General features: G+C 43.9%; 1 protein-coding gene across 2 annotated transcripts in view; it reads left to right on the top strand.

The window, feature by feature from the left end:
- Positions 1-22,631, top strand: part of SLC4A4 (solute carrier family 4 member 4) — a 185,704-nt gene that overhangs the window by 72,253 nt on the left and 90,820 nt on the right. For both annotated transcript variants that reach the window (XM_042796525.1, XM_042796524.1), the window contains exon 4: positions 20,490-20,625. In XM_042796525.1, coding sequence (XP_042652459.1) covers positions 20,490-20,625 — 136 coding nt within the window. The remainder of the gene's footprint in view (positions 1-20,489; positions 20,626-22,631) is intronic.

Below are 22,631 nucleotides of genomic sequence, written 5' to 3'. Positions count from 1 at the left end.
TACGCTAAAGTATAAGATGAATTGGTAAGATTGAGATCATTTGAAGCTTCAAAATTGGCCTGTATGCAAATTAGAAATGTTTTAAAAGCAAGTTCTGTTCAGGCAAGTTAAAACGAATGTGTAGAGTTGTCATCTGTACAAAACCACAGCTGTGGTGAAGGCTGTGACTGGGGTTTGAAGGAACTGACAGCATAATTGTGTTTTGGATGAGGGATAGTCACCTGCATTTGAAAACAGGAGCTGGTTTTGCTTCCTTTCATCTGCGTGTGTATATATATATATATATATATATATTTATTTGTATTTATATCTATCTATCACGAGTGTAGTTACTGCAGCAAAGGGCCCAGTCTCTGTACTTTTCCTGCAAGAGGCAGCTGATGTGGCTTAGTTGTTCTGGCTTGAAAAGCAGCGGGTGCTGACATCCCGTGCGGGCTCCGGGGCTGCTGTGCTGGCCAGGCAGGCGCAGGCGCCCGCCCGGCATGCTCCGGAGAGAGGAAACGCGCAGCGTGTTCCGTGACCCGGGGGGCTGCCCCGGCCACCGGCCCGGTCTGCAGGCAGGGTCGCGTCTCACAGAGTCGAGTGATTCCCGCTGTTACATCAGCGCTGACTCCGGAGATTACGGGGAGAGGTGTTTTGAGGTATCAGGAGGTCAGCTCTACGGGCTGTGCGTGTTTGCAAGAGAGCTGGGGTTTCAAATACCATAGTCTTGAAACTGAAAGATGCATTGACCCGAAAACGTACGTGAACACGATGGAGGGAGTTCGGTTTTGATGTACAAGCTAGTTAAACTAACTGCTGGGTAGCGCAGAGCTTCTGTGTGCACTTGGTGTGTATTTGCTGCTTCTCAGTATTTTATGAAGCTCCTGGTCTTGGGACTTGCTGATAATATTCAGGCACACAAAGCATAAATCCAGCACATCAGAACTTGTTTCCCATGGAGGCTGGTAATGCATGCTGTCAGTACCGAAATGTTTGTAACTGTGGTATGAGTCATTGGCTAAGCGTTTCTCACTCTTAGGGATGCTGTAATGCCAAAAAAGACCAACAGAAAAGTTGTCAGAGGTCTGGTTTTAAGCATTTATTTCTGAGGAGTCTTCATTGCCGTTGTAGGGTAGAAAAAGTGGATGCTGGCAGTCTCATCTACATTGACTTTTAAAGCCATTACTGATGACTTTGCCAAAGATTTTGTCACAAGTTCACCGAGTGCTTCAGTTTTCATAGCATAACTCTCAGGGCAGTATGTAAAAAATGTTTGAAGGGCATGGTTTGCTGTTTCCTTCCCCCTGAGTTACGTGTCATATGGTGTTAGAATTGTAAAGCAAGCTGAATGAAAGCAGCCAGTTTGAAGCTATTCGGGACTCAGGCAATTGAAGAAATTACTGCACAGAGAGCAGAACAGAAATAGTATATGTAATTACAAATAGGTACATCCGTACTTGCTACTGCATTTTTTTTTTCCTTACTGCCCAAATCAGATTCTGATAGATTCGGGAAATTCTCCAAAGTCATAGCATCCAATGAACTATGCATTGCTAGTGCAGTACTCTTCCAAGAGCAGGGAAACCTGGGACTCAGATATTTGTAGGGCTGTTGAAGACAAACTCAGCAGGACCATAAGTCATAGCAAAAGCAATCTGAATAGGTAAGCATTTGGGTGGTAGATTGCTCGCATCTTAGCCACCTATGCATTAAACATCACACTAAAACAGTTTCTTAGCTCTTTTCTTATAGTTGTGAGATAGCAAGTAGACAGTTAAAAAGGAGAATTTAAGGTCCTTGCGTGTGTCTTTGCCAAAATGTAATCACTAGGACTTGAATTTCTCCATTTAGATATTTACCTTGTGTTCATGTTTCTTCTGGGGAGGAGGAGGAGGAGGAAGGAGAGCAGGGATAAATTTCTATTTAAAATTCTAGAAAGGGTTTCTGAGACCTTAACAAAAAAAAAATAATTTCTAGTGATCCTCATCTCTGAAAACTAGATCCCAGCTGTGTTTTACATCAGACACTCAAAAACAGTTGGCTACGTCTGCCAGTCGTTGCCCAGGTGAAAATTTGTCCAAACTACTCAAAAGTCTAAGCTTTGTGAAAGCCTGCTTGCACGTGTGCAGGAGAAAGACCCTTGAGTTATGTAGCTGAAGGCTCTCAAGTCTTTTGATCTTCTCTGGGAGCAATTCAGCCTGCATCTGAAGTCCTGCCCTGCATTAGGGACCCGCCTCAATGTTTCCCCTCCCAGCCTGAGCTTAAGGAGCAGGGATTGAGTAGAACTTGCACTGGCTGTAGCACAACTATGGCATTGTCATCTTTGTGCACACCGCTGGGATATGAAGAAGAAGGTAATGAACCTAGCAACAAAGTGGAATTAGGTTTTGGCTGGACAGAAAAGGGCAGTCCTGAAATTTAGCCGGAATCAGCTGTGTCTGTGCAGTTGTAGTGCTCTTAGGAGAGCTGCACGTGAAACCGGTTGTCTTGCCGATGTGTTTCGGAGGGTTGCACAGTGATGGGACTGGAGGGAACGAGCACCTCCTGCTCCAGGGGAAATTCCACCTGAGTATGAGAAAAATACTCTTCACCATGAGAGCAAACACAGGAGCGAGAAGTGGTGCAATTTCCTTTGCTGGAAATGTTTAAGATTTGGTTTGATGAGGCCCTGGGTACCTAGTCGAAAGCCCTGCTTTCAACACTGGGTTGAAGCAGATGATTTCCAGAGGTTTCTTCTAATCAAGGCCTGTCTCCAATTCTGTGGTCTGCAGGTGAAAATCTGGAAGAGAAGGATTTGACTAGTGAGTTATGACAGAGATGCTATTGTGAGCAAAGCTGTTCCTTGTTACAGTATCTGTGCCATGTTAGGTTTTTGTTTTTGTTTTGTTTTTTTTTTTCACCAAGATCTTAGCCTCTTAATTTTGTGTTATAGGAAAGTTTCTGTGAAATGTATATTTTCCCTTCAGTCTCAAAGTCAGGTTCAAAGGTGCAAATGTCTAGTTTCTGGGCATCTGCTTCGCCACTAAGTGGAAGTATTTCCAATTTAGAAACTCTTTTGTGCAAAGAAAGGTGTAGATAGATAGGCTAGTTGTATTATTCCCTGACTGATTTAAAAAGTTGAGTGTTAGTATCTCTGACCGCACTTTTTCAAGGGGAAGGGTGCAATTTCTACTGAACTGGGCTTTGACTTTTTGAAATTTGGGAAAAAAACCCTAATCTTTTAGTTGTGCAGGGAGTCCTGCAGGTCTCTGGGATCATCATGCAACGTGACAATTTGCTGACTGAGGAGCTGTCGTTCTGGACAGGGGCAGCGTGGGCTCTGGTGGGCTCCTCTCCTCTGACAATGACCGCCAAGCAGTTTAGCTTTGTCCAGCCTAGGCACTTTTGTTTCTTGTCCTGAACTTAACTTGTGCTTACTGCCAAAGAATTGCCCTTATCTGTGGGAGCAAACTGTTGACACGAATGTAATGTATCCTGTATGCTAGGGGCATCAACAGGAATGTGTATAAAGCATTTTTTTTGGAGAGCTCTTAGCTTACCAGCATCACTGTTTTTGCAAAAAGCAATCGCATCGCGAGCTGAAATGGCTCAGCAGCAGCTCTGTACTCAAGAAACAGAGCCTTGGGTCCTGCACGGAATGCAGTTGTGTGGGACTTTTTACTACTGAGGCTGGGCGTTCCCTCCTGAGCGGGCTGCGACCTGAGGGTTTTATCTGGAACTCAGCCTTTCTGGGGGACATCTTTCCCCTGCTCTTGCAGAAGTGCCTCCTTCGCTTCATGCTCTCCAGCATTACTTGCCAGGCTGACCTTCCTGAGCTGAGACAGCAGTGTTTTCCCTGGGTTTTCCAGCGTTTTTGCTGTGTAGAAGCAAGCTGCCCGGGTGCTTGCATTTCCACATCCTCAAGAGGGTGCAGGGAGCTGGACATTGTCTTTCAGTGACATCCTATTGACTCCAGTCATTTGCAGTTGTAGGTATTAGCTGTCTGAGAAACGTGCCGTTATTCCAGCACCTTCATCTTCTCCCTCTGCCACCATCAGATCCTGAATGTAAAGCTTCTACACCTGTTCTTCCTATAGATTCCTTTTGGAAAGGCCAGTGTAGCTTATTATGGAAAACTTCAAATTATTTTAGGGTCACATTTCCCTAGGAATAACTCGGCAAGCACGACTTTGACTCCCCTTATTGCCATCTAGCTGGAAAGTTTGTCCAGTGCCTCATTAGCTTCTCTTACAGCAGTCTTGTGCTTTGTCAGAATCCCGTGGGAAGTTAGTGTGCTGGGAGATCGCAGGTCTGGGTGTAGGTAAATGGCCGGTTGGCTAGTTCAGCATGTCTTTGGCCATAATGTTGTTTTCCTCACTGTTGTCGCAGATATAATCTGTTGTTAATCCCCCAAATCTAAACCTGTGACTCCCCAGAGGACCTGAAGCCTTTTGTTGATTTTGATTTGCAGCCCTATTATAGACAAATTAATGTACATCATTGACAGCACTCCAACGAGAGATGAGAAGAAAATGAGTAATTAACATATATTGGGTATTACTGATTGCTTTTATGATTATCTGGATTTTAAGGTATTAGCTGGAAAAATAACTTCTAATCCCCTATTAAAGATAAAAGGCAAGTCATTTAAAGTAGAAGGTTGTTTCCAGTCCTGAGAAGCACTGGAAATATGTCTTGGCTCCAGCAGCGAGCTAACCTTGAAAGCCTGTAATTCCAAGTTACTCAGTTTAGTTGTTCTCCTCGGCAAGGGAATTTCTGAAGTTTCTCATGTGCTGGGAGGTGGAAGGGGGCTGTGAGACAAAGCGACCCTTGTCACATGGACTGTGTGCTTGGCACCGGGACAGGGTCCTTTCAGTATTGGGATTAACCGAGCCCTGCCCAGCTGCCGGGCTGTGAACTTTCGACAGTGCAGCCCAAGGTCACCCAACGGCACGGTGTGCTTTTGCTGGGTGGCTTGCAACTTTAATTTCACATTTCTGTTGGGGGCACCTCTCCTTTACAGTGCTCCCATCATACCTCGACTCCTTTCTACCTTCCCTACGGCAGCACCTGCGCTTGCCATTGTGGCCATCTAACTGGTGTCGTGGCCGCACGCTGAGCTGAGTCTGCAGAATGGACTGGTCCGAGCACAGACTGATGGTCCTAGCTGGGAAAGATGAATGAGTGACTGAAGACCTTGGAGCAAAAAGGCATTAAAGTTCAGGAAGGGTGACGTTTCTGTGTTGCTATCCCTAAACTCACCCGGAGTGTGTGTGTGTGTTCCTGGAGTCAGAAGGAAAACAGCAGCACCCCTTGCTGAGTTATAATAATTAATCATTTGCAGAAACTTGCCACACACTAGGACTTTCTTAATAATCAAGTATTTAAAAAACCCAAACAAGTGCATTCCTTATTTCTGGGTAATGAAATTCGAGCAACAGTAAAACCACAGAGTTTTTAAGTTTAATTCCCATATTTTAACAGTTCAGTGTTTCAACACATCTTGTTAATATACTTCTACTATAATTTCAGAAAGCAATTTAAAATGCAGTGGGACCAATTAAAAATAAATAACAATAGCATTCAACGACTCTAAGGAGATCAGGACTTTAAAGTGATTTACATTTGAGGAAATGCTATCTTGATGGAATACATTTTGGAAAATAACTGCTCATTTCTGCTTTGCCCTTTCCATCCCAATTTGTTTAAAAGGTTATTACTAGTATCTGGCTGATTTGTTCTGTTTTTTTTTGTCTGTTTGGTTTTTCCTTTTTTTTTTTTTTTTTCCTCTCTTCTCTAAGTCCTGAACACTTGCTTAAGGCCAACTGTGCTGCTGGGTGCTCAGTGCTTTTGCAGATGAGGCCATTTCTTTGTGCTTAAAGGGGGATTTTAAAAGTGCAGGTAGAGTTTGACTACATGTTGAGTTGTTCAAGGTTGACTCTCTGAAGCAGTGTTGTTTTGGAGTTGTTCTGGTGTTTTTCTCTGGCTGGTGGTGTGGGGCAGCACATGGAGTCAGTCTGGTTTTGCTGGGGCAGCCCTTGGTTCTTCCAAAAGGTTAGTCAGCATAGAGGGCCTGGAAGAAAACCTCTTTTGTGGCATTATGTATTGTAGTAACTCCGGTCAAGATGTATTCAATAAAGATCACTTCAATTCTGAATGAGAATGTCCATGCAAGAAACTTATGTGACTTCTCTAATTCATCTTAAACCCAAGCCTCCAGTCAGTTTGGTTTGGTTCTGGTGTCTCCATTTAGCCTACTTCAGTTATGACTGTGCGGCATCCAGAGCAATTTGGGTGTGGACTCCTGAATGAAGCATTTTGGGCTGCTGCAGGACACATGGTCAGTAGTAGCTCCATCTTGCTAAAAGCCAAAAAAGTTGCAGTTGGGACACTTGGTGAGAAGAAGCCATGGGTTTGCTTTGCATGGGAAAGACAGCACGTAAATTTTTCCAGTCAGATGCGGTTCTTTGCAAATGGTTCTGATATACAGAGTTGGCTTTTTGTTACTTTAGTTTCTCATATCACCTTCCAGATTGTGAAAACCAGCACGGGGTTTCCAGTCTGTCTTCATTACGAAAAGTTGTTCTGAAAACCTGGCAAAGTGCTTACTTTTGGGCAGGAGATGTAGTAACTGGAGTGGAGATGAGCTATATGTGGAGTTCACCAACTGAATAAATTAGTTGGGAAAGCACATATGGAGGTCATCTGGTCCAAACCTCTGCTCAAAGCCTGGGCTGACTAGGTAACAAGATTATTAATGTTAGTTTCTAAGTTATAATATTGTGTCCAAAGCACTCTTTCCGTAAATAGAAGTGCAGGTGGAATAGAACGCCAAGGAAGCACACTGTTTTTTTTTTGTTTGTTTTTTTTTTGTTTGTTTTTTTGTTTTGTTTTGTTTTGTTTTGTTTTGTTTTTTTTTTTTTTTTTTTTTTTGTTTTGTTTTGTTTTGTTTTGTTTTGTTTTTTTCCTCTCAAATAACTGTGGTCTCTTTGGATACACCTGGGCTGACATTGCTTACAGCAGAGAATACTTAGATGTCCTGGGGCTCACTTCTAGCACAGGTGGTACAAAATTATTCTTGCCACAATATGGTTTGGAGACATGGCCTGGCAGTGCTCGAATCAGGAATCAGGAAACTAGGAAATGTGGGTGCTCGGTTTAGGTCATCTAGGGATGGCCCGCCCAAGGAGACATCCCTCTGCATCCTCTTCGAATTCCTTGTTCCACCCATTTTGTCTGAAGTGTGTTTAAAAATGTTGATCTTCCCTGTTACGTTCTTCCCACCAAGCATAAGGAATTGCATCTTCTCTCCCTCTTCTCCCGTGGTTTCATCTTTACCTCACGTGCACATGCTGTAAGCAGTGAAGTCAGTAAATGAGTCCTGTTGTATCTTCCTTCTTTCTCATAGGTAGAAGGAGACATGACCCTGTAAAATACACCATTCACTCATGGCTTGCCTGCTTTGGGGCTAAACATGGGGTTGACCATTAAGAAGGTCAATGCTTATGCAAAAATCACCCCCCTGCATTTTGCTAATTACAAGCTGCCATTCTGTTCAGTCCAAGCCATCCTCAAACTGACCTCCTGCTTGTTTTTTCCTTCCAACTGTCTAATAATTAACAAGCTACTTAATGCACAACAAAAGACCAATTAACCCTAAAGCATTTAGTGAACTACATGTAAATTAGTTGTAAAATGTTGCTGTAAACATTAAATGTTAGGCAATTACATAAACCAGCAATTGCTAAAGTTGCATTTAGGAGCTTAAAAGAAAGAAAGAAAGAAAAAAATCTGCTTAAGTAGTGCGCTTTGGTTCTGAGAACTCTGCTAATGGTTTTGTTTTTAACTACAGCAACCCCGGTCTGTGTAAGTCCGAACAGGCTGTGGCAGCTTAGATTTGCTGTGTTTTTAGCAGTGGAAGAAAAATAAAGGCATGCTAACCTTGTTCAGTTTTTGAAGCCGCAGTGTGGCTGAACAATGGTAGAAAACCTCCAAAGGGCAGTACCTGGAGTCTAGAAAGAAATGGAAATCAGATAAAATAATTTGTTTCTTTCTGCTGTGGTAGCTGGTATCCTGTTTAGTGTGTTAAATTAGCTGGGCACCAACTCATTAGGATTTCCTGGATTGATTATTGTTTTCTTTGGTTTTGGGCTGTCTGAAATATTCCAGACCTCACTAAAACCTCAGGGCTGGACAGGGTCTTGTGAGGTGTGAGCACAAAGGGCTCTTGCCCACTTCCTTCTGTTGAGTTCATCTTAGTCTTTTCTTCCTCTTTCTGCAGACACCTTCATCTCTGAGCTGCCTCTCATGTTAGCCTTTGGAAAAGGTTAAGTGTCTTTCCTCCCACCTTATGTGATGAAGTTTCACATGAAGAAGCCAGTTTGCTTTTCTGAAAAATCTTTAATCCTCTTAATTGGCTGTCTCGCTCCAAGGTGGTCCAGTTCACCCACTGGTTCTCAGACTCCTGCTGCTAATGTTCTTAAATAATTCATTTTCCTTGTATGTCTTGTGTACTTATGCTTTGGTTTTGCTTTGAATCCTCCTAACGTTTCATGTTTGTTAGTTTTGCTTTGACCTAGGCTTGTGTTGGACTAAGATGTTCCTAAACGGTACAGCGAGGTGGGGCTTTGCTTCCTTATTCTGGACGTTTGTGCTTCCTTACTGCTGTTGAGCCTCTGTTGTTTTAGTAAAAGTCTCACTTCATATTGCATAAGGAGTCTCCAAGTGCACCTCAGGATACCAAATTTCTCATTTTTCAGTGAGGAAAAAAAAAAAAAAAGAAAAAAGTTAGGTTTGCTTGAACTAGCTTTCTTCCTTCCTCGGTTTTGTCAGTATTCGTTTCCTGAGCACATTGATCTTAATTATGCTACACTCGCTTACTGAAAGCTGGCCTATCCTTAGTTTTACCACATAAATACGTTCGATAACAAGTCTATTATTTTTCTTGCACACAATTTTACTAGTATAGATCCTGGCTGTATTCCTTTCCCAAAAGTGGAAATATTTTATACTTATATTTGGTTGATTGAATTGCAAGGATTTGCTTAAAAAAGTAAAACTACTTTCCAGAATAGGTGAGTCCTTAGGAAATCCATTGAGGATGTTGCCTTGCCTGAGTCAATTTTCCTTCTTGTACTATGGAGTCTGACAAGAACAGCTCTTTCCTCTGCTGCGCAGTAGACACCGAGGTCAACCACAGCATCTGGCCAGTTGACTTGCAGCCAGGGAAGGGTGTACGACATCGCTTTTCATGAACATTTCGTTGTCCTTCTCTTGATTTTTTTTTTTTTTTAATTTTATTTTTCTTCTTAAATAAACTTATTTTATTTCACCTTGTTTTCCTCCCTCCAATATTTGGTTTTGCTGTTGACATTTGCTGAAATGCCTGCTGTGTGACACCCTGACAGTTTACATCCCTTCCTCTCGATGATGGAGATCATCCGCCAATTGGGAGCTTACATAAAATGGCTCAAAATACAGACCTATGTGCTTCTCTTGTCAGTAGATGATCTAACAGTGCAACCTTCCAAGTTCACTATGTGAGGGATACCCAGCAAGTGAGTTTTTCTTATAAGGAGAGATGGGTTTGCAAGTCTTGGTCTGTCTGGGTTCTGCTTCAGGGTGGTGGGGCCCACCTGAAGGCACAGACCTGTGTGAAGCAACAAGCCTGTTTTTTTTCCAGCATAATCATGTTCTGTGGAAGTTTAGTGCTCGTGTAGGATGTGGGGGATGAGTCTGTGAAGCTGAGAGTAAAAAGGCGGCAGAAGCTTGAACTCTACGTGCTGTTGCAAGGGGAAACAGGTGAAGAGCAAGAGCTGCAGAAATGTCACCAGGCTTTTGAGAACAAGTTGAATCAGGAGTTTCTTTCTGGGAAGCCAGTTGGAAGGAGTGTGCTGTTGGCAGCCTGGAGCCACTCTGAGCCTGAAGTTAATGGTGGTTAATTTTTAAAGGCAGGAATGGAACTGGTTATTGTGTCTGTATCTCAATAGGGTCTTTCTGCTACTGAAATACCATTGCAAGAACGCTTTTCTGAAGTGTTTTGACTCAGAGAGTAAAAGAAAATGCCCTCAGAGAAGTGATTTATCCACCAAAAGCTTTGCTTTGCCACAGTGCTAGCCAATGGTGACAGTTTCATCAGGATGATCACACCGTGTCCAGGCATGCCAGCTGAGGGAAGCGCTGAGAACAGGCTTTTGTCAGGATTTAAAATGCAGAATAAATGTGGTTACCCAAAGTGCGGGTCTGAAGAGATGGATCTACTTGATTGAACTTGCTCTGTGGCAGCAGGGAAATATGGGGAAAAGCAGCATCCGAACATGAAACTCACTGGCTTTGTAACCTCTCTGTCAGGCCAAATCCTGCTGCTCTCCAAGTCAACGAAAGCACCGTCTGAATTCTCACCCTGGCTTTGCAGCTTTTTAGATAAGTGGCTGTTAACCTTGAAGAGCCAAAAGAGTGGTTTGTCACTGAGTGAAGCTTTTCAGAAGGTAATGGAAAAAAAAAAAAAAGCTGCGCTCTTTTTCAAAGCAGCTCGAAGGAGATTGGCGCCTTATTCCTCCTGATATTCAAGATGAGGGTGTCCTCCTAAGTTCCAAATAGATTTAGACTTACGAATTCACACGTTAATGCTTACAGTGTGGAGATGTGCATTTGTCAGACCAGCCAACGCATGCCCCTCATCTCCATCAGTGGAGAAAGGGAGTGCCTTCCACATCCACCACCAGCTCTGGTGAGGACTGGTTCTAGTTCTGTCAGCAACAGACACCTCTTCATCTTTACTGGTATCTTCATTTTCCCTCTGTCGACTGCCGTGGTGCCCCTTTGCTGCACCTTACCCAACCCAAGTGGGAGAGCTGTATTCATTGCTCTGCAAAACGAAACCTGGTAGCAAACACCGCCGTTGATAATTTTACACTTGGGTGAAAAGAAGGTCACGTTATGGATGCTGAAGAAGTATTTGTCAGCTTTGAAAATGAGAATCGCCTTAATAGGGGCTTCTCGGTTAGTTGTCCTGCCAGATTTGTGGGATCCGGCTTCGGTCCCTGACCCGTGGCTCTTCATCCTGCCACTTACACCTGGGCCAAACGAAACCGCTCGGATGGGACCCAGTCATCAATACCCATTTTGTAAATAACAGTCCTGTGCACAAGGCGATGGGAAAAGCATACCTAATTTATTTAGCTCTCCCTCCTTCCTCCCTGCCAGTGATAACTTGTGCTTCTGAGCCTTGCAGCTGACAGGAGCCTGTGGCACCTCACTCCTACATGGTGTTGGAAGTGGGGCAGGTGATCACGAAGAAACAACAACCTGCAGACCCCTCTCAGTGCATGTGTTGTGCTCTCACACTCCTGCAATGGTTGTAAGGAATAATAACGCGCTTTTTCTGTCTGTGCCTGAAGTGGACGAGGTAATTTGGCAACATTTAAAACAGAGGGGGCAGAATGAGAAGAGTTGCAAGCAAGAAGTGCTGGATGCCAGAGATACTCAGTACTCCTTGAAATACTGCCTGGAAACAGAGATGGGCTCCATTTCAGCTGGAGACACCGGCTGAAAAACGCATGGGACAAAGGGCTCGGCATGCACTGAAGCTGCAAGAATAAAAAAAGAAAATCCTTGCACACTTGCACTTGGCTTCCTTCCTCCGCGAGCCGGTCATCTTCTGTCGAGCCCTCGCCAAAGAAGGCTTCTGGAAGTGCTGAAGTGGTCAGAGCTGATGTGGAGTTTGAATGAGACAAAGAGACAGTGATGAAACACTGCTTGTGAGAAGAGCTTAATAGGCAGAAAATTGCCTATTGCAGCCGGAGGGCTGGTTTTAAAGCACAGAGAGGGAAGGGAAGTTTCTTCTTGTCTCTGTGGAAGCTTAAATTCAGAAAAAGAGCCCAGAGTTGTTACAGCTGTGTCCTTAAAAACGTCACTGTACTCTCACCACGACCTAAAAAAGGGGCCACAGGTAAATGATCAGTGGTAAACTGAATTAATAGTTTGGCAGGAGGGCTTGTAGCTGATGCAAGGAATGACAAGGCTTATTCAGGCACTACGTCACATCAAAACAGCTTTAAAATTGTCTTGGAGGGAGCTGTAATACAGTGTCGGAAAAGAAAATGGTATCTTTTTTTGCTCACCAGAGGAACAGGCATTTTCTCTTGTGCTAGCTTAGGTGCAGCAGTTGCTTTGTGCCCACGTTGTGCTGTTGATGCCAGTGGAAGTACAGGGGGAGCTGTGCATGATTTAAGATACTAGAATAGGACCCCAGCAAGATTCCAGAGAGGTAAACAGCATGCGTCTCTGCAGGAGACTGTGGAAGCCATACTGCTCTAAAAAGGAGAACAGAGACAAGCCAGAGAAAAAGAAAACTGCTGAGAATTACAGAGCAATTTTTGAACTTTGTTATATATGGCAGCCACTGTGCTGCTAAATGGTTTAACTGGAGGCTTGTCTGTTACTCAGGTCCAAGGGAGGTGTGGTGCCAGGCAGCATCCAGTATCTATGTGACAGTGGGAAAGGTAGCAAAGCTCAGAAAAAAAACAGGCTTTCTCTATATGCTGCTTTTTCTTTATTAAAGTCTTTTTGGCAACTGCTCCGTAGTAGTTCCTTAAAAATGTGCTGCTGTAGCAGTTTCACACTACTTGAAGTAAGATGGCTGACCTCTGCGACTAGTCAAAAAATAACGTTGTTATCCATATTTTGTAATAAATTGTTTGTTATATAGTTTGCCATGCCAGGGCTTATAAACAGTATGGTTTGTTACAAGGCACAGGCTATGGTACAGAAGTGTGGGCTGTTGGTTCAGGAAGACTAAGTGTTGGAGGCATCACTGCCTTTGATGTAATTAAAAATGGTACTTGGTGAATCTAGAAAATGTTTAAAAAGCGATAGAGACATTTCCTGTTTTTCTAGCTGTCTGGAAGCTAGTCAGTGCTGATTAGCATCTAGCTTTGGCATACCCATGGAGAATTGCCTGGTCCAGGTACACCCAATTCCGCAACCCTGAAATCAGAGGAGCCTTGCATTGATTTGAGCAGGCAGAGACTCACGTTGTTAATATAATAAATACTCAGTCTGGTTCAGCGTGCTAATTGTGTTTCTGTGGGAGGCTATTGATAATGCATTTCATTTGGAATATGCAGCTGCCTCTGCTCCTGACTTGTTATATAGACATTATTGTTATTGTTTGCAGCCGAAAAAAACCCAGGCAGTTTTTGAAGACAGGTATTGACAGTCTCTCTCAAGTAGAACAGTGTTTGGAAAAGTTCATAATTAGACTGGAGGTATAGCATGCAGTGATGTCTCTATTGTAATTGTGTGGTTGGAGTTAGCAGTCTTTCTTCTTTCATAGGCAGTGCCTTTTATGTTCAGGCTGACCGACTTTTTCATTAGATGACACTGATTTTGTTTAAAAGGTTGCCAGACCAACTGTCCACATTGCTCACCTTATCCACATGAGCTGTCTGCTATAGATGAGTTGACTGGAGACGTTTTTGGAAGAAGGGTGTTTCTTCTGTCCCTGTATCTCCAAGGAATGTCTCAAAAAAATATCTGTAGACAAAACGTTTGTACATGATCTCAACTGCACTGAAGACAAAGGGAGCTGAGAATGCTCAGCAAAACATGACATAAAAGCTGCTGTTCTTCTGGCACTTGAGAGAGTATGTTATTAGTAAGGGTTTGTCTAATTCTGAAGATTTTTTGCAGATCAAAGACTTAATATATGCCACATGCTGCAGAGGAGCTTACAGTAGAACGTGTACAGTCATGCAGTACAATAGTCCGACAAAAAATGGATTATTTGGGAGGCTGTCAATGCTATTTATTATGTGCTGGAAAGAGTAATGATCAAGGGATGGGGGATATTTGCTTCAAGATGGATCAAGCAGCTTGAATCTCACTCTCTGCTTTTGCACCCTATAGTCATGAAAGAAATGGCCCAGGGTGGGCTCTGGGTGGCCTGGTGAGTGTTCCCTGCGGGCTGTCAAGTTCAGCCTGTGGGCAGGTCTGCCTTACAACCAGACAGCACCGAGCACGGGGTCAGAAAGTAATCGTTTTTCTCTGTAAGAAAAAAAACAAAATAAGAAAAACAAAACAAAACAGAACCAAAACTCTCACACTTGCTTAGAGTGATTAGCTGGGGAATTGATCTTCTGGAGATGGGTTGTGCGAGACCCTGGGAAAGAGCTGGTGTGCTGTCACTGAGCGACCTTCTGAGGTGCGAGCGTTTCTGTGAAGCAGATACCGCGTGTAAATCTGGGTGCAGTTGACTTCTTCAGTGGTGCTCAAGGATGCTTTTGCTTGATAGAGCGCTTGGGGGGTCAGGAAATCAGTTCTCACCTGGGTGGTTCTGCAGAAATTGGCATTACCTGATTGGACCGTTACCTCTTCCGTAATGGGAATAACAGTTCTTACCCATCAAGGTGGAGGAGTAGCATGGAGAGTCTGTGTGCCATGTGCCAGCGGGAGCCATGCTCCAGAAATGCTGGACAGTGTTGCTAGTGAAGTGAGAGCGTGTCCGTTACCCTGTGGCCTTGGCTCAGGGTGTCACATGCCCTACGTGAACCCATGAAGGTGTCCAAGATGATGATTCTTAGTGATTCCTGGTTTTAGGTGTGACTCCATTTGGGTTAGTCTTTCGAGGAAGTTGGTAAAACTGCGAGCCACAAAAGCCTTTGAGATGGTGCTTTTAAGTCTCGTCTCACTTTCTCACTGTCACATCTTACCCTGGTCTTGATTCAGAGGTTTTCCTCTGCAATTTTTGCTAACTGCGTAACTGAACTAGCTCTTGTCCACATTAATCAAGCCAGGTAGATGCAGAGCAAGAGGCTCACTGCGAAATTAAGGCAGAGTGAATTCTGATCTTATCAGCGATGTGTAATCATCACCCGTCCAGGTTGCTGCTGCTTCTGATTACTCCCCTGTTGTGAAAGGGCAGCAAGGTGAGATAGCAAGCGTCCACAGGCTGCCCAGCAGCTGGAAGTTGTATGAAGGAAGAATCAAAATTCAAGTGAGTTGCACTTTTTTTTTTTTTTTTTTCTGGTTTCCTGTCCTGAGGAGAAGCTTTGCACACTGTCTGTACCTTGCAGAGCTCTGTGCTTGTTTGTGATCTGCGAGGCACGAAGCCTAGACAGAGAAGGGCTCATTGCTATCAGGTGGATTAGGATAGTAAAACTTCCTGTGTGCTGCTCTCACTGGTAATGCTGACTGGGGCTTTGTCATCAGTTAGCCTTAGTAGAAACTTAGCCCTGGATGATGCCTTGAGTTGCATCTAAAAATGCTCAAACTCTGAGGCTTGTCTATGCAGGAACAGTCAGGAAAATGAATGGCAGTTGATCAAAGGTATAAATTGTAAGGGAAAAGGTTAAACTGTGTAAGGTCTTATATTGGCATTAACACACAATAAAATTGTTTTGGGTAATGGATTAATTTTGGAAGTGAAGTCAGCTAAGCTAGAAAGAAAACAACTTTAAATCTGATAAAAACGTCTATACAGGTGTTTCACTTAACTAGCTCTCTCTGACTTCAGATGGATTTGAACTGTGTTTTGGCTGAGTGAAGGGAACCCCCCAAAATTAATGGGAGTATAATCATGTCCTATTTTAATAAGTGTATTTGGACAGCATGTTTGACAAATAACCCTCCTTGATAAGGTTACCACAGGCTTTGAGGAAGGATTTACACGAGGTCTCTTGGGGATTTGTGTAGCTGCCGATACACTTCAAGGTAACAGAGAACTTCACGTTAGATGGTCTCTTTGGCCTTGAATGGACGAAGCAGTGACTGAGGTGCAGGTCCCAAGGGTATTTAGAAGTGTCACTGGTAACAGCAAGCTGAAAAAACAGGAGGAAAACAGTGTTGGTTGATTGGAGAAGAGACTGTTGGACTTGTACGACACCACCAATGTGTGTCCCCTATCCCCCATCCCAAGGCAGCATCGTACACCTGGAGAGCCAGGCTGCAGCTGTCTTCTACCCATCACAAGCGAGATGCTTGTAATTTGGCCCTGAAGCAGGAGGTGACTTTAGGATATTTGCTGATACCACAAAGCCCCTCCCTCATTTCTGCGTGCGTCAGGGAGCATTGCGCCTGCTCTCCCATCCCATCCCATCCCATCCCATCCCATCCCATCCCATCCCATCCCATCCCATCCCATCCCATCCCATCCCATCCCATCCCATCCCATCCGTCCCACAAGGCAGGGCTCCCCACTGGTGCCAGTGGTTGCAGGAGTGGGGGGTGGCATGGGGCTGGGACGTGCGGCTGCAGCTGGTCTGAGGTTGTCATGCTAGAACGTGTCCATCTCTATTTCTGCCATCCCTGAGATTTCTCTCTGTTGACGGAGACGGATTTTGCCTTTGGGAACCCGGGGCTATAAATTGTACTTGTAATTGGCCTGAACCGAACTAGGAGAAACTGCTGATGTGTTCATTCTCTTCTGCAAGTGATGTATTTTCTCAGCTGCCTGATGGACCACTTGTGACTGAACAGGAAAGAGAAAAGGGGGAGGCAAGAGGTGTCACTTATGGATGGCAATACCTCTGTTTAAATGTTGCATTGGAGCATTTTACAATCTGCAATTGATACCTAGATTCCTCTCCCATTTAGGGGAAAAATACAATCCTAGCCACCGAAATCTGTGAATTAGCATTTTGTCTGTTGACTATCAGATTGTTTCTTGAATGAGACAGCAAGGAAAATAATACTAAAAAGACTTAGCAGCAGTGGCAGCTGATCCTGTTGTTAATGGTGCTGGTTCCAGCAACTCCTAAACTGGATGGATTAGGTAGAAACGAAGGTGATGGTCAAGTCTGGGGCAGGCTGGTGGGGTTGGTGCTCAAAGGTCGGGCAGGGGGAGGTCTGCAGAGTTCACCCCTGGGGTTAATTGCTCTCCAGTTTTTAAGGCTGATACTCAGCTGTCCGCCCCGTGCTGAGCACATGGTGTTCGCTCCGGAGATTAAGATGAAAATATGTTCTCCTTGCTAAAGAGAGCACATAAACAACTCATAAACGGCCCATTAACCTACAGAATTGCAGTAACATGTGGTAAAGCAAGCCATAGGAGACCTGTGACCCAGCAAATTCCTTAATTGGATTTTGAACCTTATCATCTGTGCTAAATGCAGCTAATAAGAAATCAGCAAAAACAAAAGAAAGATGAAAAGAAAGAAGGGGTGATGTATGATGCATGTCCAGGTTTGGTGGGAGCATTTCTGTAATCCCTGTCATGATGCAGATCAGTGAGCAAAATGGTGTGGGTGGTTGTGGAATTACTGTGTTACGGGATCAAGCATCAGGGTAGTATTTCCATGTAATAAAACCACTTCAGGTTGACTGAAAAGAGATCATTTTCCCATCAGCTGCAACCGATGCCTTCGGCAGCTCTAGAAGTTGTGCAGTCACTTCTCTTATAAGCTATTCCACACGCCACCCGCTTGCTGTGCTCCACGTTAGGTTTTGAAGTGATAGGATGTAAATTGATTTTATTGCTTTTCTAGCTTGGATATTTAAACTATGTTCAGAATATAAAAGTATGCTGGGATCCGTTGGTGCAGATTGAGGGGGAGGATGATGGAACAAGTATGTTACAAGTTCTCTGCCAGCAGGTCTTGCTCTTCATCTGGAGGACGACAGCAGAGTTCAGACACCATCAACCATGAGCTGTAGTCATCCCGATGAAATTCCCCAGGCCCTTTCCACTCCCGTGAAACCACCGAACAGCTGGAGGGTGGCCACCCCTCGGTGGTTGGTGTTCTTCAGCTAAATTCGGACCAGCTAAGGGAAGACGAGAAAGCAGATCGTGGAAGTCTGCGGGCTCACGCACTAAGCTGTTTTGTGTTCTTTTGGCCAGGCATCATCTTTGAATTCTCTTGTATTTAACGGCCTTAGCTGACTCTTTGGCCTCTGGTTGAATAAGTATTCTTCCCTAGCTCTGCTCTGCAGCACAGGCGAGAAATTGAGCCCTGCCTCCTGATGCTTGGGTGCACTGGGTTCAGCACAAGCTCCTGGCACCAGTGGCTGATTGCGGCTGCTCATCTAAAGATGAACTCAAGTGTTATGCCTAATTGCATTTTTAGAATAGAATAATCTTAATTATTTATACTAATGTTTCTTTCAAACGTGTTTTAGATCCAGATTTTCAGTCCAAATTGCTTTTATAATTGCAAGGACAATTTTCATGCGTAAGGTTCTGTATTTGCAGATGTATTTTGGAACTGTTCCTCAAAGTGCAGTTGGTACATCAAGTCAAATAATCAAATGCTCATTATGCACATCACAGATTCTGAGAAATGTGTCTGAGAAAAAAGTTAAGTTCTGTAGGAACTAGTGGTTATAGAAGAGTGCTACTTAATGAGGTGGTTAATATGTATATTTCTGTAACTGTAAATTCAATGTAGCCATAGTTTTCTCTCCTTTTAGGACCATATCAGTGGAAAGCTTTTGGTTTTGTGGGAAGTGATGGGTTTTCTCAAAGGAAGGACTGATGGGAAATGCGAAAGCCTTTGTGTAGCCGGTCTGGGAATTTTACTGAATGCTGGGCAGCGTGTGGCTGATGGGATGTAGCGGTCTGCGTTGGAAGGCTGCTCGTAGCACGTGTTCAGAGGCAGTCGTGGTTAACTGTGATGATGAAACGGTACCCTTGACATGATGAGCTCGGAAAAGGAGGGGTGATACGCAGTTAACTATTTGTGTTGGGGATTGGCGAGGGCTGTGCTGCACAGACATGGTGGAAGTGTTGGAAAACACGGGTGGATGCATGTAGCTGGCAGATTGAGAGGCTAGACTGTTACGCTCTGTGCTAAGGGATGGGCTTTTATAGATTTTCTTAATGGGATTGTGTTTCTGTGATGAAAGGCAATGCTGCTGAGGACTGACAGGAGAAAGGAGAAGCATGTAAAGGTCCCTGCTCCCGATTAAGGGAGAAAAGGAAATCCCTTTCCAGCCCATTTAGCTGTACATGCGTAACCCTGAAGAGCTCTTCAGAGGTTGCCTTCTTCAGCGCTGGGTTGGGATGTTAAAGAAGGGACGTGTTGCTCCTCTATGAATATTGAAAGCTGAAAGTTGGATAGGTGCCAGGGTGCCCGACAGCCTGTAACCTAATAGCGTCCTGGCCTGAGTGCTGCAGGGGTTTCCAGCCGCGTGGCTCGGGGTGGTGGTATCCCTCCTACCTGAGCTGCAGAGCCAGTGAGGGGCGACATATTTGGATGCCCAGGGAATTTCAAGGACATTTATGACTGCAAATATACTTTCAGTAGAAATCTGTTTTGTATTATGAAAGCATCAGCACCCGAACTGATGAATTTGGATCAACCTTTGCTGAATAATTTCAGAAATCTATGAAAGTTTGTTTTGTTTGTTTTTTTTAAAAGAGGAAAGGACATATTTCTTACTGCTTCCTTTTTTCACGTTACAAATTGAGACTGTTTACCCTGGAAAAATCAATGGTGATTGAACACTTGGTGTAATTAATTATTTTGCAACAGACAGACAGCTGATCTTTTGGAAAGAAAGGAGTTTTTAGCAGAGCTGTTCAAAGTTCATAGTTTGCTGTTTAACTCTACTGCTAATAAACATTCAGCAGAAAGGATATCTGTCTTAAAATTTCACATGATCACACCTTCATTTTAAGGGGATGTGATCAGAAAAAAACTGCAGACCCCAAGAAGTCCTTCAGCAAGGCATCTCTCATGGCATGAGCTCCAGTTGCCATTTGGAGATGCCCTTAGGTCTTGGGATGTGGACAGTGATGTTTTTGGATTTTAATTTTGGATCACGTGTTTCTTAACCAGGAAGGGGTTTCTACTGATTTTTCTTGAGCTAATAATGCAAATAAAGTCTGTGCTATCAAAAGAGCATGTGTTGAACGTTTCTTTTTGCCTAAATGGGCAGTCTTTTCCCAATGGGAACAGTTGTTTTTTTTCAGTGCATTGGTGCCTGACTAAATGAGTTGGGTTGCATTCTTCATGTATAGATGAGACAACCTTTCTGTTAAATATTCCTGTGTTTTCCAGCAGTAGGTATGGGGAGGTTACAGCCTGCCTTGCAGCCCAATGGGAGCCCGAGCCCTACTGGCAGGGAGGGGAAAGCCAGCCATGGGATGCTGTCACAGCAAGCCCCAAAATAGTTTGGCTGAAACTGGTTTTACGTCATATAAAAAAGGGGGCGAAGGATCTCAGCTGATCAGAGTACGAAAGGTCCTTGGGCACGCACCATAGAGCATATTGGTTTTGAGCTCAATAGCGCTTTTTTTACAAGGGTTGCAAATTGCTGTAACATAGTTAAGGACTGTAGGAAGAGGCAAGTTTTCTTGAACTTTACTCCCAGCTTGAACTTTTAAGAAGTTGAGTGAGAGGCAAAGGAGGGGAGAGAGGGAGACAGACATACCCTCGCTCACGCCCCTCCGCCCGCAGCGACTAGGATGTCAGATGGAAAAGGCAGCCTGGAGAAGCAGCTGAATGGCTTTGGGGAGAAGGGGAAGGAGAGGAGCCGCACGTCCCTGGTCATCTCTCAGGCCGTTAACCGCAGTATTTTCACCTCTGCAGTCTCCCCTGCTGCTGAACGCATCCGCTTCATCCTCGGCGAGGAAGATGACAGCCCAGCACCCCCGCAGCTCTTCACAGAGCTGGATGAACTTCTGGCTGTTGACGGACAAGAGATGGAATGGAAGGAGACTGCAAGGTGGGTTGGCTTTCCTTTACCCTGAAAGGGAAGGGCAGCTGCACAGGACTCCCATGGGAAATTCCTGTTTAGCATCCAATTGGGGTAATATCTGTGCTACAGGATCACTTGGGGAATCCACAGAAAGGAGCCTGTACAGTTCAAATGACCTTTCTTTGATAAATGAGAGAATTTGAGGATTTGCTTAAATATTCCTTTCAAATGAAAACTAGAAAAAAATAGAGTGCCAGATTTATTTTAATGGTTTGCCTGTGGAGGGCCAACAGACATATGGGCTTATCAGTGCTTTTCAAAGAATGACTGTGTCTTGGCCAGAGTCATCAGAAATCGGTGCCCAAATAAAGCTTCTAGAGGTGTGTCAAAACTACTTCAATTCTATTACCTAAAAGTAGATTTGAGCCTGACCCCACCACACAACACAAGTTGGGAGATTTTGACTGTGTCCTTCTCTAGCGAGTTACTGATGAAATTCATTTTAAGTAGGTAAAAAAATTTAAAGGCTTTTTATTTTGAGGAAATTATTCCAGGTGTGTGTTAAATACTGGATTGTGTTGCCCAATTTGAGTTTCTTGGTTAGGTTCTCTGCCTGTTACTTTGCTGCTGCTGTTGGTTTGGTCAAAAAAACTTGCCAAAACCATGGTCAAAAAACCATGAAAAAAGCTGGCATGTTTTTTTGATCTGGTTGACACAAGTTACATGTAGTTTATTTCTGAACACCGTCAAAAGAGCCATTGGATTGGATTTGTGATCTAAAGGCTGCTGTTTAGCCTCTAGCCTTATAAAGTTTTGATTTTTTTTTTTTTTTTATGTAGTAAAAATAATTTTATGGGATTTGCCTTAAAAGGTAAATCCCTAATTGCGTTCTGGTTGTTGTGAGGGCCTGAAAAGTCCCACCAGAAAGGGGTGTTCACCCAGCCAGAGCGCAGCCTGGGGCTATACCATCCCTCTTCACAATCCCCCTCGCTTAACCTGGGGCTTTTCCTTTTCCTTTATGGTGGCTGGGCTAAGCTCTTTGCTCACCTTCCAATCTTAAGGGCACCTGCTGTGTTCGTAGTTAGCCAGTGTTGTTTGGTTACCTTAATCTTCTTTACCTGCGATTTAATGAACCACCCCACCACCTACCCCTTTACCCCCTTATCTATCTTTATTTTTACTTCTCAGTCACTTGGAGAACCTATTTAAAGACTTTCCACCTTTTACTCTTTAACTTCTTACTTGTTGGTCATCCTTTTTCCCTTTATTGCTTTTCTTCCTTCTTATCATTAGTTCAGTACTTGCATTTTGTCATCTGTACCATACAACTCTGCTTTTTTGCAGCAAATTCTGCTTTCCTCTGTCCATGGATAGGTCTTTGGGAAGGGCTTTTAATGAGAAATTGTCAAAGCTTTTTCACGATTCAGGCTTTCTTGTGGTATTTCTTATCGAGCGGTCTCTTTGGTCTCACCTTTATAGTATGCATATTGGGAAGCTTTGTTTTCCTTAAGTCCACAAATGTGAACCATCAGAATAAAGAAGCCCTGTGTCCTGCATGACAGATCACCAAGCACTGCTGTTTCTAGAGGGACATTTCTCAGAGTCCTCTGCTCTGATGTTCTGAGGACCTTACAGTGGGACATGCCTGCACTCTTCATACTGGCAGAAGGCTGTAGAGAAAAAGGAAGGTTTTCCTCTTCTCTGGCAAATGATTTCTGGTTTTATGTGTTTCCACACATCTTTGGTAGAAATGCTAGATAGAGCTGTATACATGATTCTCTTTCTTTAAAGATACACGTATACATCACATGCTTTAAGCACCCTGTTGAGGCACTGTGTAATTCCTAAACTTGGCCCAGCCTCCTGCCTCGCATGCTATTTTGTTGATAGTGATATTGCATAGTGTATGATCGGTCAGGATTTTTCAGGATGTTCCTGAAATGATTTCATCTTACACAACAAAACCTGCTGTAAGTAGCAGAGTTGCTCCTTCTGTGGGATATGCCGACCAGAGCTGGCTGGCTTAGTGCTTC

The sequence above is a fragment of the Tyto alba genome, unplaced genomic scaffold (genome assembly GCF_018691265.1).
Source record: "Tyto alba isolate M040663 unplaced genomic scaffold, T.alba_DEE_v4.0 Super-Scaffold_23, whole genome shotgun sequence".
NCBI lineage: Eukaryota > Metazoa > Chordata > Aves > Strigiformes > Tytonidae > Tyto > Tyto alba.
Note: the sequence above shows the minus strand (reverse complement) of the source record. Positions and strands in the feature narration are given on the sequence as shown.